General features: G+C 47.9%; 1 protein-coding gene across 2 annotated transcripts; it reads right to left on the minus strand.

Annotated features, from left to right (window-relative positions):
* Positions 1–1,935: 1,935 nt before the first annotated feature.
* MAPK1IP1L (mitogen-activated protein kinase 1 interacting protein 1 like) lies at positions 1,936–13,261 on the minus strand. 2 transcript variants are annotated; one of them, XM_050710858.1, is made up of 4 exons: positions 13,161–13,261; positions 6,333–6,360; positions 5,094–5,807; positions 1,936–4,596 (listed from the first exon to the last, which is right to left on the minus strand). In XM_050710858.1, exons 2-4 carry the CDS (start codon positions 6,354–6,356, stop codon positions 4,585–4,587), a joined length of 750 nt encoding a protein of 249 aa, XP_050566815.1. In that variant the 5' UTR covers positions 6,357–6,360; positions 13,161–13,261; the 3' UTR covers positions 1,936–4,584. The 2 variants fall into 2 exon arrangements, with proteins under 2 accessions (XP_050566815.1, XP_035407090.1); XM_035551197.2 differs by having other exon boundaries at positions 13,157–13,261.
* Between the last annotated feature and the right edge of the window lie 4,619 nt (positions 13,262–17,880).

A 17,880-nucleotide genomic window follows, 5' to 3' on the forward strand; every position in this document is an offset into this window, starting at 1 on the left:
ATTCTTCTGTATTGACTTGGGTCAATTTAGCCAGCATCTCTCGAGACAAAGTACCTGCTTCTTCCATCAGCGTATTGCCTAAACGCATGCAGGTTTTAACGCTCTGTTTCCCCCATATCTGAGACATTCCCCTGACAATAGCGACCAAAGAAGGAAAAACTTGCTGTTATCAGCCTAATGGATGCATGTGCACATGCACAAGTATTTTTTTGATCAACTCAAATTCTGCCGAATTATGAGAGCAGAGGGGGTTATAGTTGATTCTACCATTACAGCTACCTTGAAAATGCGATTAGGAAAAGTAGGTTCAGAAAAAAAGGAAAATATTTAAATATCTTGTCTATGTAGCCATTATCCTGCTGCAGACCAAGAGCTTCAGTACTGCACCCTCTGTCATGCAGCCAGGTATCGGTGACTCTCGGGTGGAGCCCAGACAGCAAGCACAGAGCTCCCCACTCCTCTCAGCACCACAAATACCTGCATCCACCCACGGGGCAGTGCTGGATCCAAGCCCGCCTGTGTTTTCTCCAGATGTCTCAAGGGTAGGCATTAACTACACTCATCTAATAGCATCAGCTAATCTTGCAGCACATACTAGTTGAAAGCTCATATAAAGTTGAAACTTGCTCTTCTTCATTTGTCAGATCACACGTAACAGTAATCTAATGGCTGAAATATATAGAATTGAAGAAATGTACGGAATTGTGCTTAATAAGAAAGCCAGTTATGAAAATACATATGAAAAGGAAAACCTGTGTTAGAGCCCTTACCGTGCAGGGGCTAAGCACAACCTTCCTGTGAGCTGCCCACAAGGCTGGTGGTTCAGAGGTTTTTAAACAGGCTGGTCAGCGATCAACGCCTGTGCACAGAAATGGGTCTGAACTTGCCTGGAGAAAGCTCACCCTTCTGCTTCACCAGGGCAGACGGGAACAAGAACATCCTACATGGTGGATGCACACCCTTACCGCTTCTGAGAAGTTACCATGGGTGTCTGCAGATGTAAACACGCCCCTAGGAGTTATGTGGTTGAGTACCACCTGCCAGATGTCCCCCTCAGAATTCAAGTAAAGCTTTCAGGGTCCACAGGGCAGTAAGCGATTAACAGAATTGGATCAGCATATTCACATCATCACCTCTACCAGGGGAAGAGGATTTCCATTTGAAGAATCATCCAGAGTGGACAATCCCACAGCTAAACACTTAGGACAAAGCACTGGCCCACTCCCTGTACTGTTCTATTAACAGGTCCTAGGACCTTATTTGGTGCACATTGTCCAAGAGCAACTTGTTCTCAAATCTTTATTCACTTCAAGCTAAGGCTTTTTTGTTTGTTTCCCCTTTTCACTGCTGCCATCTTTACCTTCCTGAACAGCTGAAGGCGCAAACAAAGGTAGAAGTGCTGGCCAGCTGCTTGTGAGCTCTTCTGCAGCCCACTACAAAGAATGTGGGTGCAGTTACGCCCAAACTTCGCAGTTACACCACTGCCAAGCCTCAGAGTTTCTCAGACATTTATCCACCCTTTCCCATTAAGCTCCTGATGAGCATAGGAAAACACTGGTTTGCAGGATACTTTCCACATCCACGTGGTCAATCAAGCATAGGCATTGACCAGCAATTTTGGGGGGGGTTGAAACACTCCTCTAGCACAGGCAAGATCAGTTTCTCCCCCCATTACCAAGAGGGTTTATGAGCTGGCAATAACTGAGGCCTACGTGGTACAATACAGCAATGTTCACACCCACACTTAATGCACTTTACGAGCAGGCTGCAAAAAAAATAATCACAAAAGGAAGAGGAAAAAACACAGAAGTCAAATAATTCCGATTTTATATTCAGTCTTTGCAAATCAAGGATGTCCTGGTTTTACTATTCATTCAAGGCAAAAGTCTACACAAGCATGTCAAAAGCTGTAATTGAAAAACAGTAAACACGACAGTCTTGAAAATACGTTTAATGTCTAATCTTATACAAAAGTGACAGCATTTTCAAAAAAATATCAAATCCTGTATTTATAGCTTCTCACTATCATACAGCAATATTTGTTTCATCTAAAGAAAATACAGCAGCAGGTGATAATCTATACTTTAAAGATGTGATTGCTTATATTTCATATTGTAAACAAATGCAGTATGTCGATCTCAAAGCACAAGTCAAAACAAACTTCTCAGCAAGTTAACTCAAGTGATGCATAGAAATGTACAAATTCCATTGCAAAAGCTTCAGGCCAGAAGTTGCTCACACTTGACATAACATGTGATAAAGTTACTACACGGTATATAGTGACAACTGGAGTTTTTACACAATAGATTAACAGGTATACCCTTTTCACTGCTATGCAAAGAACTTTGCTCACAAAAACAAAGGGGTTATGAAACGGTTTTCATGACCTCAAGAAATACGCATATACATTGAAAAACATCCCATATATACTGAATTTTAGCCTAAATGTTCCAGTAATAAATCCTGTCTACCTCAGGAAGAACCTAGAAGTCTAGTTACTTTCACAAATCCCCTTTCCAGAAGTCAGTACTTGCTACATTTGCTTAATCCTTTCCTACCTCTTCCCATTCCCTGCAAAGACACGTGACCAGTGCAATTTTAAAATGGAGTGCTGCCACCATGACCCATTCGTTTGGAGTAACTGTTTTTCACTACATCGATTTATCATCTAAGGCTGGAGGTATTAAAAAAAAAAAAAAAGCACTTGAGCAAATGTAGGCAGTGTTCTACCGCGTTTATTTTTAATCAGTCTTGCCAAGATCAAAGCCAAGTCTGTTGTTTGGGAGGCAAAGGGGGCTTATTTAAGGTTAATAAAGACTTGCTGCTCTTTTGGTTCCGATTCCTAGGGTTACAGACGCTAGGTTTTAAGCTGAAATGTTAAGTGTTTTGGTTCAGTTCCAGTAGTGTCTTCCTAAAATAATTTAAAAGTACATGTACCTTTGCTATTAATTTTCATGACAGTTTAAAACAGCCACGGCTGACTGCTTCCCTCTGCAAAAGAATATTGCAGAACTTTGCCGTAAAGGCTAAGACAACTAACAAGCATCACCACCAGGTCACCCCACTTGTTTTTAAGAAGTCCATCCTATGCATGCAGGAAGCCATGACAAGGTATGGGGAGAGAATTAACTTGCTTTCACAGTTCCACGACACAAAGACTCCCTAAATGAGCTACCATGTTAAGCAAAATATGTTCCTAATTCTACCTACAGAGGCTAAGTTAGGATCTCCCCAGCTGGGGAGAAGACAAACCATCCATGGTCAAATCTAGGCTATGAAGTACCACGAAGATTTCCAGAGCTCCTCACTGACACGTGGCTGCGCCTCGGTAACGCTACACTCGCGTTGCAGTGAACCCCCAGCATGCTCTTTGCACGGATATGGCAAGAATATAAAAACTTACTGCAGCGCCCCTCGAGAGGAAGGGCAGCTACACAGCAGTGCACAGGCTTCTAGACATTCAGTTACTCCCAGATTATGCTAACTCAGTGAGGTATGCAGACACCGAGCTGAGAACAGAGGACTTTTCTCCATTACCACGTTCGGTGGAGCCCCCAGGAGACCTGCTTGTTCCCAGCTGTGGCAATAAGTATGGCACAAAGGATCTTTGTAGCTGACACAACTAAATGCCAAGCCAAAAACCGCCGGGAAGGGAATTGCCAGATTGGTTTTTTGATCCTTTAAGCTCAAGTTGAGTGTCCAGGGACTCTGAAAACATCTGCTGGGTTTACACAGCCCGGCAGACAAATTTTAAATGACTAGAACCCAGGTCAGGAACGGGGAAGTACCTAAGTGGGAATCGATTTCTCTTTACTTCGACCAAGCCAAACTTCTAACCACCACAGAATGAGAACTGGCAAGATGATGTCCTCATTTGCATGCACGAAACTCACATTGGTTGATTCAAAGTTAACTGCACATCCAGGTTATTTCGTTTGCACATAAATGCCTGTTTGTGAACATGAACAGTGTGCTGACAAGCCAGACCAAGTATTTCAAATGCGGATCTTCTCTCCCGTAGTCCCGGACTGAGCAATTGTTTTGAGTATATACAAAATGCTGAGAAAGCCTTCAAGTTCACACGCTCTGTCTCTTTAGTTTGAATTACTGTAGCATGTTCAAAAATCAGATTTCTTGACAAAAATCTTGAAATACTCTTTATTGACATTTTAGAATAACCTGAAAATTGCCAAGATATGACTATCCATCCATTCAATAACCAGCACAAGTCTGGCAACAAGACTTAAAGCGTTCATGGAAATTTAGGAATTTTTAAGTCCTTGGGCCTGATTCTTTATAATCCTTACTTGGCAACTCCCATTTTTCCAAGAAGTATTTGCCAAAGTAAGAACCACACATTTACTGTTATTTCTGCTCTTTGACACTCATTTTGTTAAACCAAACAGTTACGCTAGCGTATGAGCAAGTTAAACTTATGCAAATTGCTCCTTCATACCTCAAATGCACATACAAGAGGCAAGTATTCTTCATAGCCCCAAACGTTACTGAAACAAAAACTGTAAAAATCTCTGTAAGTAGTGGATGAAGGTGGAAAGCTACAGTACTTTGTTGCCCAGAATGTATTCAACGGTAAGGCTGCAAGAGACAATAAGTCATCGTCAATAGAGGGTTTTCACAAAGCAGTTAATCCACAATTACAATAATTTGGTTTCTAAACTAAGAATGTATCTTTACAATTTGTTATTCCCTAGCTATGCGCCCTAGAAGTGATCTCTCTAGAACACAGACTAGTACATTTTCTATTTCCGAAAATTATTACAAGCCTTCTCCTCAATTTTTTGTCTTTTAGAGAAGGCTTTCCAAGTAGTGGAAGACCACTACAGCATAATGCTTAGACACACCGCAACTTGATATAATTTGACCATTCTGGAGTATATAGTTAAGCATTTAAGAAGAAAACTGGCTGTTTAAGAAGAAAACTGGCTGTTAAGAAGAAAACCTCTGACTACATAGAGGAGACAGGCATGCTCCAAGTCCTTACCTGCATTAATAGGTCTTATGCTACTGCATTTCCATGCTTAAAAGTTTACAGGTTTACGTAATTCAAGCCAAAAAAAAAATTAAACACTCACATGGGGACCACCAGGCATTGACGGAGCACCAGCAGGACCAGATGGCACTTGAAAAGGATTAGGGGGCGTAGGATACAGTCCTGGAGCCGGGTATGATCCTGTGGGTGGAGGAAACGGACCTGGCGGTGAAGGTCCCCATGTTCCGGGCGGGACCGTACCCCATGGTACTGTTGGCGCAGCCCCTGGAGTCTGGGTAGGAGCAGAATATGGCCCTGGGGGTGGATATGGCATGCTAGGTGCAGGATACTGCCCTCCCATTGTTGGTCCCCATGCTCCAGAGGGCATGGATCCCCAGGGCCCAACAGGAGCCGGAGGTGCAGCTGGCTCTGTTGGACCACCGTAAGGTCTTGGAAGCTCTGGAAAGGGCATATTTGGTGGAGGATACTGCCCTGGTGGGACAGGACCTGGCACAGTTGGGGGCGGATATGGACCTCCAGGAGGAGGGCAAGAGGGTCCGGTAGGAGGAGGAGGAAATGGAGCAGGCGGTCCAGGGGGCATTGAAGGATACATTCCTGTTGGCGGAGGTCCGAATGGCACGCTGGAAGCGGACGTGTTTGGCGGCAGTCCGGCTGGCCCCGCAGGGGGAGCGCTCGGGTTGTTCCAGGGGTTCGATGCCGGCCAGCCCTGCGGCGGCTGACCAGGCTGCTGGCCGGGCTTCGTGCTGCTCACTTTGGAGGTTTTAGCAGGCGACTGATCTGGTAAAGCATCTGCCAACTAAGAGATAAAGCATTAGTGAGGGTGCAAAGCGCCTACCGGGCGTGTCAGTTGCACACATTCACCCACTATACACGTGTTTGGGTTGCCAAAGCGGGAGAAAAGAGCTACTTGGTGCTGCAGAGGTGGCTACGTTCCCTTCTGCGCAGCTTCTGCCATTGAGGGAGAAGGGCATTCTGACATGCCACAGCTCTAGAACCACACATAAAAGGCAACCTGCCACACGCAGCAATAAGCAATTCTAGGACAAACCCCAAAAAGACTTTCCTAAGTTTCCATTATTGCTATTCCGACACCATTAAAATACAGCTCCTTTGTTAGGACCACAGCAGAGGAGACAAGGCCCGCAGCAGATTTATGCGCATAAAATTCACAGATCGTTACATCTGCTAAAGAGGAAAACACTATTACTGCAACAGCAGGAGAATAAGCTCAGCTGTAAGCTCTCCTTCTCGGAGAAGTGTCTTAACTTTTAGAATGAAATAACAACTGGCAGATCTTCAGGAAGGAGAAAACATTACTTACCGAAAAATCATCAGTTCCAGACATTTTGCTGAAAAGTAAGGTAATACAAAGTGAAATTTCTTGAAAATAAAGTACACGAAGCAAGAGTTCCTAAGAAATTCCACGTTTGTCTCATTCAAACTGTAACAGATGTCCAATGACAGCGCTTCTCAGCAACAGCTCTATCCCAGTGACTCGGGTCCACACAGACACCAGCTACAGGTCTCATGAAAAAACAAAACTTCAGCCTCCGCCTGTCTCAGCTCAAAATGGGACCGACACAAAGTGAAAGGGCCACAATGCCAAGAAAAAAAAAATACTGAATCCATACATACTCGAATCCATACATTCATTCTACAATACCAACCAGGCAGCCTACCCAGCGATGCCTGTGACGTGTTCCTGGCCTTCTCTAAACTGGGACACCGAAGCTCTGGCAGGCTGCCTGCAGGTGAAGTCAATGCCCCTAAAATTAAACGTGATGACACCCCCATTCAGACCTTATTTTCAGAAGCAGAAGAGCTATCTATGGATTTGAGACACACTAAAGATAGTAGATGCGTCTATTTACTTCCACTGCCTGCAGCGAGCCAGCCTCAGCTGAACGCAGAGGCAGCGAAGGCGTTGTTACTGCGTGCCCGATTGCTAACCTCTCGGCACTTGAGAAGTGTCGAAAATAGAGACCAAGGAGTTGTGTGCTATCACGAAGGCACCGACTTCACCTCGAGCCTTCCAACGCTTCACCGTGATGAAAACTGACTGACTGCTGATCTTTATGAGCCATAGCAAAGGGCAGCCGTCACAAACCCGACGTTACGTTCAGTTCGACTGACAGGTACTGACTAGAGGCGAAGAAATCTTAAAAGGATGACCAAGAGCAGGTGGAATTGCAACCAGAAGGTCTATGGGGAGGGTGTGGAACAAGGAACATAAGAGGAGGAGGCGAAACACAGACTCACAGGATTGTTCAGGTTGGAAAAGACCTCCAAGATCATCATGTCCAGCCGTTACCCTAGCGGTGCTGAGTCTACCACTAATCCCTAAGCGCCACAGCCACGTCTTCTGAATACCTCCTGGCGTGGTGAGTCAGCCACTTCCCCGGGCAGCCCGTTCCAGGGCTTCACAATTACTCCTGCCTAGCTGAATCCATAAAAAAAGACTAAACAATTCTTGTGCACAGGTTAAAGATGGTGAAAACCTGACTTTCGACACTGGCCCATCTCAGGGGTTGAGGTCTGTACAGACAGCCCCTGGCAAATGGGTTTATAAATTCCCACTAAATTTCAAATGATGTAATGCAAATCTTGTGCATGTAACTAGTCTTCCCTACAACTCTATTTATTTATTTTTTATTTATTTACAATCTAGAGAATATTCTAATCTTAGGACAGCAGTGGCCTGAACAAGGGGCCATTTTCTCCACATTGCTTTTCATCTTCAACAGCAACTAAAAGGGAAGAACAACAACAGGCACAACGGCCTAACTCTTCAGCTATTCTAAGCCCAGACTTACTAAGCTCAGACTTCCTAAGTTACAGGCAGCTCCTATGGAATAAAACTCAAAATATCGCTTCCACAAACCCGTTTAGCTTTCTCCTTGTACTTGCAACATCTTTGGAGGAGAAACTCCATCTGGCTGCTGTGTGTTACACAAAGGGGCGCCTCCCTTTTCTGTCCTAACGCCGGATCCTCCCAGTTTCAGGTGATGCTCCTTCATTCTTGTATCTTCGGAAGGCGTTAAGTCTATTCTCACCCACCCTGCCCATGCTGCTCATTACTCTGTACATTTCTCCCCATTTTCTTTCAGTTGCTCCTTCTCCGGGAAGAGATGTAGTCCATTTCCCTGACCCCTTGTGCAGCACCCACTCCATCTCTTTGATTATTCTCACTGCTTCTCTTTGAGGTTTCTCCAATTCTTTTTTTATCCTTGGAGATGAATGACAAGAAAGAACCGCACAGAATTCAAAGTGTGGGAGCAGCACTGATTTACACAGCTCCATAATTATGTTCGGGTTTGTCCTCTATTTCCTTTCTAATACTTCTTAACACTTGATCTGCTTTTTGTTCACTGCTCCGCTGACTTCTGCAGCACTGCTTCATTCTTCAGCGGTAAGGGTCAGCCCGTCGTTTTATATTTGAATAAATACAATACAGCCATCTACTCTGAATCATATCACATTTCTCTACGCTGAATTACATCTGCCATTTTATTACCTAAGCCTCACTTTCTTGAATGCCTTCCTATCAACAAGACACCGTTCATCTCATTCCCCGAGTTATTTATGATCATACCACGCAACCAAACCCCTGTGGAAACAGTGAAACCCCCAGGTTATACCTAGGAACTTCGATAAACCTTTTAAGAAATGCACATTTACTTCCAGTCACTGCCCTGGTGGAAGCCAGTGGCTGCCTGCAGGAAAACAAAGGCTCGTTAAGGCTCTAACACCGGCTTACAACAGCAATAGCTCCCTCCCTTCCGTACAAATACCTGTATCTTTGTATTTAATCGGCTCAGATCAGCAGCCATTTGTTTAGAGTTGAGGAACCAACTGAAAATCGCCAGGAAGATGCGTTCTGCCCCTTTCACGAGCTCAGCTGCTTGAGGCACCCACCAGAAAAAGCCCCTTTCTCTTCAACAGACACCACTCGTGTTAAAAATGTTGTGCGTGGTTCATTACAAGAACTAGCGAACGAACAGAAAGTGATCCTCGCTCTTCAGTGGCGCTGTAGCTCCATTTGCCTAGACACGAAGCTATTTGATAAAACCCACAAAATACAGAAAAATCATTAATCTGGAGCCAAGTACAAAAATAACTTTTTACAAAGCTGTGCGCGTACGCGTATTCATATGCAAAAGAGCTGGTTAACGGAAAGCAGCACCAGGACGGGCCAAGAGAATCGTCCTTTCTGAGGCAGGAGAGATGGGATGGGTAAATCCAACTGAAAAACATACAAGAGACTGCAAATAGCCCACAGAGAAAGTCGGAGCACGTGCTGCCAGGGAGAGGAGGAGGAGAGGGAACAGACCTAGGGGGTAGCTCAGAAGAAGGTCCCGTGACAGAAGTGACAGTCCGTAGGAAATCAAGCCAAAGTGGCGGATGGCTACAGCAGAAAGAGGCCTGCCCACAAAACACCAGCCGTCCCCAATATTTATCAGCTGCTAATCCCAAAATATTTCTGGGCCATGAAAATTAAGGAAACAATTCTGCTGCACGACTGTTCGGAACAAACCTGCCGCTAAGCACAGCCCGTAAGGGGACTGCGTGGCTCTCCTCCTTTGGCAGGCAGGCTGGAGCAACATTTGTTGGCAACATTTGGCATGACGGGGCCCGTGCCAAGCATGTCACGGATCCTTCTGCAGACAGCCCGGCCTACTCTGGGGACATTTTTTAAACATCTGTTTAATCTGCGTACCGCCACCTTCATTTAATAAGAAATTGCTCCTGTCGGACCCCTTCAGGCACCACACAAGCCGATCTGTACTTCGATCCATAATCCATACTCTGTTCAGGTTGCACAGCTCCCGGTTGCAATCCCAGCCTCACAGAGAGCAGTTTTATTTGCGGCACTGCCCGAGGCATTCCCGTGCTCACGAGCGATGAGAAATCAGACGCCGTTGGGTAGAGGACCTCCAGCTTGGTCCCCTTCAGAGCTCCCGTGGGCTCACGATTTCAGAAAAAAAAAAAATGCTGATACATTTTGTTGCCTAGATTTTCAGAGCTGGCGGGGTTACCAAACGGACTTGCATTTTCTCTTGAAGCTTTCCTGGAAGAGCACTGCACAAGCACCGGTGTGCGTAGAGAACGCCAGGGCTTGTAGCAGATATTTTTATCTCACTATCCTGCCACATCTGAACTCCATTTCAAATTATTCTTTCCCGGGGCTGTGGGGAAGAAGGAGCGAACAGAAGGAGGGCTCGAGGAGTCGAAGGAATTTGGCAGGGCGCGGAAGGACTACACAACTGGCAGCGTTAAAGCTGAAGTCCTGCTTGCGTCCACTGTGCTGAGAAAGAGGATTTCCTTTGTTTCTGAAGGCCGCCGCCCCTGCAAACATCCTCTGCTTTCCAGAGGCACAGAGCCTGCCAGCAGCACCCCCGAGAGCACACACGGCCACAGGCGGGAAGCTGAAGCGAGATGACCAACGTCTCCGGGCAGCGAGGAGAAAAAAAAGCAAAAGGCACAGGATCTCTCTCATCCTTTACCCTGGAGAGCGAACCGAAGCACGGCAAGGAGGACTTCCACTGCACCTACGCAGGAACTATACAGAGAAGACGTCTCCAGCCCAGAGCCCGAGGCCTCTGGGGCACCCAGGAGCTCCCCGAGGAATTAACCACCAGCAGGCGAGACAAGGGAGCCTGTTGGGCTCTAGGCTGCAAAAAGGTTGAGAAGTGCCCCTAATGCAGCACCAGCGGGCTAATTCCACCGCCAGCATTCAGGACCGACCGAAATACACGGCAGTTTTCAGAGAGGTCTGTGAAAACCCCGCTCCTGGAAGCGCGGTGCTCCGCGTGGCACACTAAATCCTTCGGCTTCCACAACAGAACGGCGCCGCGATGTTTTTGCTGCTATAAATCCTCCCCGCTCGCAGCCAACCCAACTGAAGCCGAGGGATGCAGAAGCATTTTTTCCCCGTGCTCTTGCCCTCCCTGGCTTTTCTCCACCACTGGTCCCCAGTGGCCCCCATCAGAGCTGTCCAAAACCCTTTTTCCTCCTCTTGCTAAATCTCTCCCAAGCTTTCCCAATTTTACAACTGCATGGCATTTTCCGAAGGCTCGCCGTGACAGATTTAGTTCCCGTCTCCAAGATCATCTTTCAAACACAGGAAAAAAAAAAAAAAAAGCCTCCTGGATGCAACAGGCTCGGCTGCGTTTCCACTGGGTGGCACGGCTCCGTCAGCGACGAGGCTCTTTTGTCACCGTAACATGACTAACGCCTCCAGCACAACCCCATCCCCAACGAGACTGCTGCCCACATAAGCCTAAGCACCCGACACAGATAAAATGGAAGGGACCAAATCTTTGACAGCTTCTGAATGTTTTCGGAAATATGCAAATTTCTGCAGCTTCTACCTTCGGGCGTTAAGAATCAGCATTTTATAGCTGTCCTTTCCCATCTTTAAGGCCTCTTCTGAAGCACTTGCGTACCGTGCGACTCTTTGCTCTGCCCTACGGGGTTTATTTGGGGGATAAACCATGTAATTCATGAACAGACTGAAGAGAAAAAACAACAGTTAGCTGTTAGCAGCTACTCTAGATGCGGTGATTCCTGCTTCTTCCACGTCTGCTTTGACAGAAGAGGGCAGAAGGCGGATTTTTAGTTTTCAGATTTCCAAAACAGATTTAGTCAAGAACGACGACGACGCGTGCTGGCACATGCTCTAAGTCACCGACTGTCAGGGAAAGCAATTCTCCAGAAGAGGCCCCCTCAGCTGCCGGGACCCGTACACCACACGGCCGTAAGGAACTGGAACCCCGTCCAGTTTGCCACCCGTGACAGCCTGCTCACTTTCACAGCTGCCTCCCCACCAGGACGCGACCTGATGGCTTCTGACGGTCACTACCCCACAGACGGCCCTGAAAGCAGCAAACACACATCGCTTCTCAGGGGGCTGCGCGCCTGCCGGCTGCGGGAGAAAGCCAGCTGAGAACTGCCCCAGATGACTCCTGTCCGCACCTCCCTGCCCCAGGCACCTTGCAGATGTCAGTCCAGCGGCTCACAGGAGCTGCAGCAGATCTTCCACAGCTGCCTCTGAACCTCCTTTAGAACCACGCAGTCCCTTTACATCACACAATCCTTGGTTCCAGAAGCACGCTTCGTTTATTTCTAGCTTTAACTTCCCGTTATCAATTCTTTGGAAGGCTTCCTGAATGAGCTGTCAAGGCTATTTAAGGAACACCTGCACTCTCCTCCTATCAACACGATTTACTCAGGAATTATCAGCATTTTTGGTTGGATGAGACAGACTGACCCTAACCATCACGCATCCTCCTCAACCGCGCTGCTTTTAAAGCAACATCAGACCCGCGCGTCACGTTCCAGTGCCAGACAAAGCCACACGCCTCTCTGCTCCGTTACAGAGTGTTTTTTTTTTTCCAGGTAACTGCTTTTTGGGACACAACCTCACTCCATGGATACAGCTGGCACCTTTGGCTTCTTGACTTGGCACTGCTAAGACATGCTGGAATGAACTTCAGGTCCAAAAGTATCTAAGGTGCTTTATGGGATTGGACTGACATTTAACACTCATTTGTGCATCACTCACTGGTCTAGGGGAGTGAGCCTTCAGGGCGCGTCATTTTTGTTTTGACTGAGAAGGAAGAACTCTTGTTTCTTACACCTACTGACAAGAAGGCTGAACAAACACCCCCAGGTCAGCACCGTTTCCTGAGGCATCCACCTCGCAACAAGATCTCCCTCCCAGAGGAGACCTGCCAGATGAGTAACTCCCTCTTCAGGAAACGTGCTGGTCGACACTGCCGGGCACTAGCTCTTCCATTGAGTCACCCCCTTAAAAAAACAGCAACACCTGCGCAAATTCACTTCTCGCAACGGAATACCGACTCCGAGACTTTCTTTAAGGAGAAACGTTTGACATAAAGGGCTATTTACGAACCACGCACGCCCATTTACGAACCGCGAACCAAACACCAGCCACCCCCCAGCACACCGCCCCTGACCGACCCCCTCCCCCCCCGCCGCGCAGCCCGAGGCAGGGCCCGGCACCGCCGGCGCCGCCGCCCGCCCTGCCGGCACCACCAGCCCCACCTCATCCCGGGCCCAAGCCCCGAAGGGTCAGAGCCGGGGGCTGCCCCGAGCCCCCCTCCCCCACCCCCATCCCGGTACCTGCCGGCGGGGCGCGGCGCGGCGCAGGCCGGAGCGGAGCGGAGGCAGCAGGCGGCGGCCCCGCAGCACCACCGCCACCCCCTCACGCCCAGGCGGAAGCGGAAACTGCGTCACGCGCCCCCGCCTCCCGGAAGAGCCTCGCGCTCGGCCACGCCCCCCTTTATGCCCTCGCCCCCTCCCGCCCTGCGCGCGCGCGCGCCTGGCCACGCCCCCTCACGCGCCCCTCCCCCTTCCCTCTCCCCCTTCCCTCTCCCCCCTTCCCGCCTTTTCGCACCGCCCCGCGGTCACGTGACGCCTTCCCGCCGCTCTCCTGACAGGAGGCGCCCAACGGCCGCCGCCCCTCAGGGAGAGGAGCCCCCGCACGGCTCCCCCCCCCCCGCCCCGCCCGCTGCCCTCCGGCCGTGTTTGGGCTCTGCACAAAATGGCCCTTCCACAAAATGGCCCGTTTCCACCTTTCGTGCCCGCCCGATGCTCCCCGGCACGCCCAGAGGCGCTGCGGGTTGTCTCCGAGCGCTACCTTTGCCCGCATGCCTCACGCCCTCGTGGTTAAGGGCTGCTAAATATAATGTGGACTCTTCCTGCCCTGCCCCTCCGAGCTATGGCACTAATCCGGCAAGCGTTTGCATACAGGGATAACTCCGTTAAATTAAGCGGGGTCTTGGGTACACGTAGCTGTTCATGTCCCATCCACTCCCCTTGCCCATGTGCATCTATTTGCACTCCTCAAGGTCATTATTCGGCCATTTCTGGAGTGACTGGGAAAAAGGAGCGGGAATGAGCCCCATTACAGTATTACAGGCATTACCGTAGCAGCAACAGGCATAAAAATGCATTATTTTTAGTGATTTATTTACATAATTTTTAACTGTCTATCCCAAAAGGGTATTCACCACAGAGGCAGTCCCACTATGACATGGTAACTCAGTTAATCAGCTCACTCAGAGTTTAATTAAACACTGGAAAATTTAGGCTGACTGCACACTCCTTTCACAATTGCCTTTCCAAGGATGGCAATCGCTGGGCGATCGTGTAGAAACGGCACTTCTGGCATGGCCTCGTGGGGAAAAATGAGCAAATAATAGCGAAATCCATCTTCCTGCGAGCTGTGTGCCGAGGTTCAGCAAACCCTCGCTTTTTCCGTGCTCAGAGGCCCTGTCATGGGCGGCTGCTGCCATGTCCGGGACTGCCATCGGTGACAGCAGGAGTCCCTGGAGCATGCTGCTTCTTCCTGAGCAATCTGGTAGTTAGAAACCTTAATTAACGAGCACACATGTGGCCAACGATGGTTATGGTACCTTAAATATCAAACGGGCTGCGATAGCACTTTCCATCAATAGCCTTACCAGCCAGCCTCGCCGACCTTGATGTCGGGCTCACCCGATGTACAATAAATGTGTCCCCCTTGCTGCAGAACAGAAAGGATGATGCACCTCTGAGCAAATATTTGCTTGTATACACAGCTTTCCGCTCCTTCAGGCAAATGTGGCTCTTCCTCTGTGTATGCTGAAGGTTGTGGAAAGAGCTGCAGATGCAACTTCACATAATTAGTGTGCAATTGATCCATCTTAGTGCCAGGAATAGCACTCGGGGGGCCCAACACCGAGCCCTGGCCACATCCTATTGGAAGACATTACACTCTAAATTATGCAATGGAAAAAAAAAAAGTTAGGATGAAAATACAAATTGAGAGCTTGCATGCAATTCCGAAGGAAGACAATGGAAGCTGTGTGAAAGAAATTTTGCTCCCAATTAGTAAGAGCCATTATTTTCCGTGCCTCCATTTTGGGACCTGCTATGGTGTTGTTTCAATTACTCAGAGGGGCGGTTTCATGTCACAGTGTGAAGGCAGCTCTTTATTACAGGTCCACATTGCAGGACCTATTGACTCTACGTTGCAAGTGCAGACGACTTTGTTTTTCCTTTGGCATCGTATAAATATTTGGATTGGAAAGAACCTGTGACCTAGCCTCCTGTTCTAAACAGGGCCAGCTTCACACCTTGTCCAGTTGGGTTTTGAGTATCACCAAAGACAGAGATTGCACAACCCCTCTGGACATTCAGTCCTGTCCTTAAATACTGTCACAGTGAATACCACCATTATGCCTTGCGTCTAGTCAGACTTCCCCTCACTGTGACTTGCGACCGTTGCTGCTTGTCCTTCTGCCATGTGCCTCTGAGAAGCACCCGCCTGCTCTGTGATCCCCCCTGTTTGTACCTTGTTGACTGCAGTGAGATCCTTCCTTCCCTTTCTCCTAGCTAAATCCCAATTTCCTCAGCCTTTCTTCATGTCACACACTCTAGGCCCCCAAATATATCAGTGAGCTCCCTCCTCCAGTGCGTCAACATTTTTTTTTGTTGGCTTTCAAAGGCAAAATTGGGCCTGTCTGCTTTAGAGCAGTAGACAATACTTCAAGTAAGTTTTTAATCCCGTTACAAGAAAAATCATCCCGTTCATGAGTTCATTGATCTTAGTTTTGCTGGGAATGGAGGAGCACAGACAGTGAGCATTTGGATCTCTCCTGTTGGACTCTCACTTATTTATCACTGGATTTCAGTTCCTAGCTTTCCAACAAGTCAGATTTAGTACTTCTCAGGGACAATAACAGAGATTTTGAAATGTGACAAACATCAGAGTCAGGAAATTTTATTGCACCCAGAGGGCAGTGCATGCCACAGACAATAAATTCAGAGGAACAATAATAGTATCTTTCTTGTACCTCCTGCTTTTACATCAGCTAGTAAGAAGGAGGAAATCCGAGACATAGCAGAGGCATCCTTTTCTCTCCAACCAGAAAATGAAAGGATTTGTTTTTATTTGTCTAGTGAGATTAAAATTATGAAACGTAACATCAGTTTTAGTTAAGAAAATTGCCAGTCTTTGATAACGGGCTCGAAGAGCGAGATATAAGATCTTGAGCTTCAGTTGCAGTGTTGGTTCTGGCTGCGTTGTGTCACTCTGCTTTTATATTCATGCTTCACTGTACACTGTGAACATTATGCGCTCCGAAGAATTAGCTGAGCCACCCTGAAGCTAGATTTTAAAGGATACCAGATGGTATGCTCAATGCATGTGGTAAGCTTTTATATGCTTTTCCCCTATGGCCAATCACCGACTGATAATTTATTTCAAAACCCTCATAAAATAAATCACTTTGAAAATGACGCTGTCTCTAGTTAATAAGTGCTCTTTCTCAAGGCAGAGGCTTGTTGCCATGAAGATAAAATCGTAAAACTGGTTCAAAGTGCATTGGGATGGCAAATGCACCCTATTGAGAAGATGAGATAAACTGGATTGGACTGGAAAGGAAGCACTGCTGCCTGCTTGTTGTGAAATTATGAGCAGGTGAACTGTCATTAAAGGCATTTTGACAGTCACTTAGGTTCTCACATGGGTGTTCTGTGACAAGGAGTGAATTTTTTGGGTACATTTTCTCTCCACAGTGGTGGATGTGTAGAGCCTTGATCGTGTGTCATGCTACTGCATGAGGTTGTTTTCGGATTTTAGAGCTAGTGATTATATCTGGCAGCAGCAGGGAGGGTTATCTTCACTTTTTCTCGTTCTTTAGTGGATAGGAACTAGAAAATTCCTCACTGTGTGATACCAGTGAAACCCACCTAACCATCTGTCCTCTCAGAGAGGCCCAGACCCCAAAGAGAACCACGGTTCCCTTTGCCTTCCTCGTGGACCCAAACCTTTGTCAATCCCCTCTCCGTTCTCCCCTTCCCCCTTCCTCCCGTTGCCCAATTGCAGACTCAGGTTCCTGGTGTGGTGTCGCAATCCTCAGTCTCTCAATGAGTTTTGTGACATTTGCTGCTTGGCTTACAGCCACGGCTCCTACAGGCAGATGAAAATATGAAAGCACAGCCCTCCCGTCTCTGAAGCAGCACGTTCTCAAGTGCTCGCTACTGTGGAGACAAGCTGGAAAACTTTTTATTTTAAAAACTCAAAAGATCAGAAGGCAAATAAAAGGACCCCTTTCTTTGTTTTGCTCTAATCTTGCAGTTGAAAATGAAGCCCTTTTTTAGGAGAGGGGGGAAGAGGTGAGCGGCCACTGATCCGTGAAGGTTTTGCCTGGCAGTGAGGGCAGAGTCGATTTTTCCCTGGCCCAGATTCTCTCAGCGTTGTAGACGCAGGCACACACACACGCCTCTGGTGGAGAAGCTTAAGGAGAAGCACAGTGGCACAGACCAAAGGTCCAGCTGGCATCGAGCCCCGTGTGGCTGTGGGCAACCAGATACTTCGGAAAAGCAGAGAGAAAAGAAATAATCCTCCCCCCTGCCAAGCCTCCGAGCCCCCAGCAGTCGGCAGCCTGGGGGTCACATCTACATCGTTGTCTTCTGCGGCTGGAGACCGAGGGGAGGCAAGGCCAGCACTATTTGAAGGAATAAGGTGCTGTAAGGTGTCTGCTGATTATCTCTGCGACCCCGTGAGCAGCTCTGAGCAGGAAGAATGGGCTCAGCTTTTCACCACTGCCCTGTGACGCCGTTCGTGGCCGTATATTCGTGCCTCATTTCCTCTCTCTGTGCAGAGCACCTGGGACTTGCCTGTTCATGGAGAGGCGCTTCTGTGCTCAGGCACTTTCTGCCTGGCGTGCTGCACTTCCTCTGCAACCCCTCTGGGGGCCTTTGAGACCTCCACTTTTGCACAGCCACTTACGTACGCGTTTCTATATGTGAAATTAATTGCTCACTACCACGCTGCTCGTGTCTCTGCTCCAGATGTG

The sequence above is a fragment of the Cygnus atratus genome, chromosome 5 (assembly GCF_013377495.2).
Source record: "Cygnus atratus isolate AKBS03 ecotype Queensland, Australia chromosome 5, CAtr_DNAZoo_HiC_assembly, whole genome shotgun sequence".
Lineage (NCBI taxonomy): Eukaryota > Metazoa > Chordata > Aves > Anseriformes > Anatidae > Cygnus > Cygnus atratus.

Coding starts and splice junctions, on each gene's coding strand:
- MAPK1IP1L (XM_050710858.1), bottom strand. CDS start 6,356: ATGTCTGGAACTGATGATTTTTCG. Junction 5,808..6,332: donor CTGGAACTGATGATTTTTCG/GTAAGTAATGTT, acceptor TTTATCTCTTAG/TTGGCAGATGCTTTACCAGA.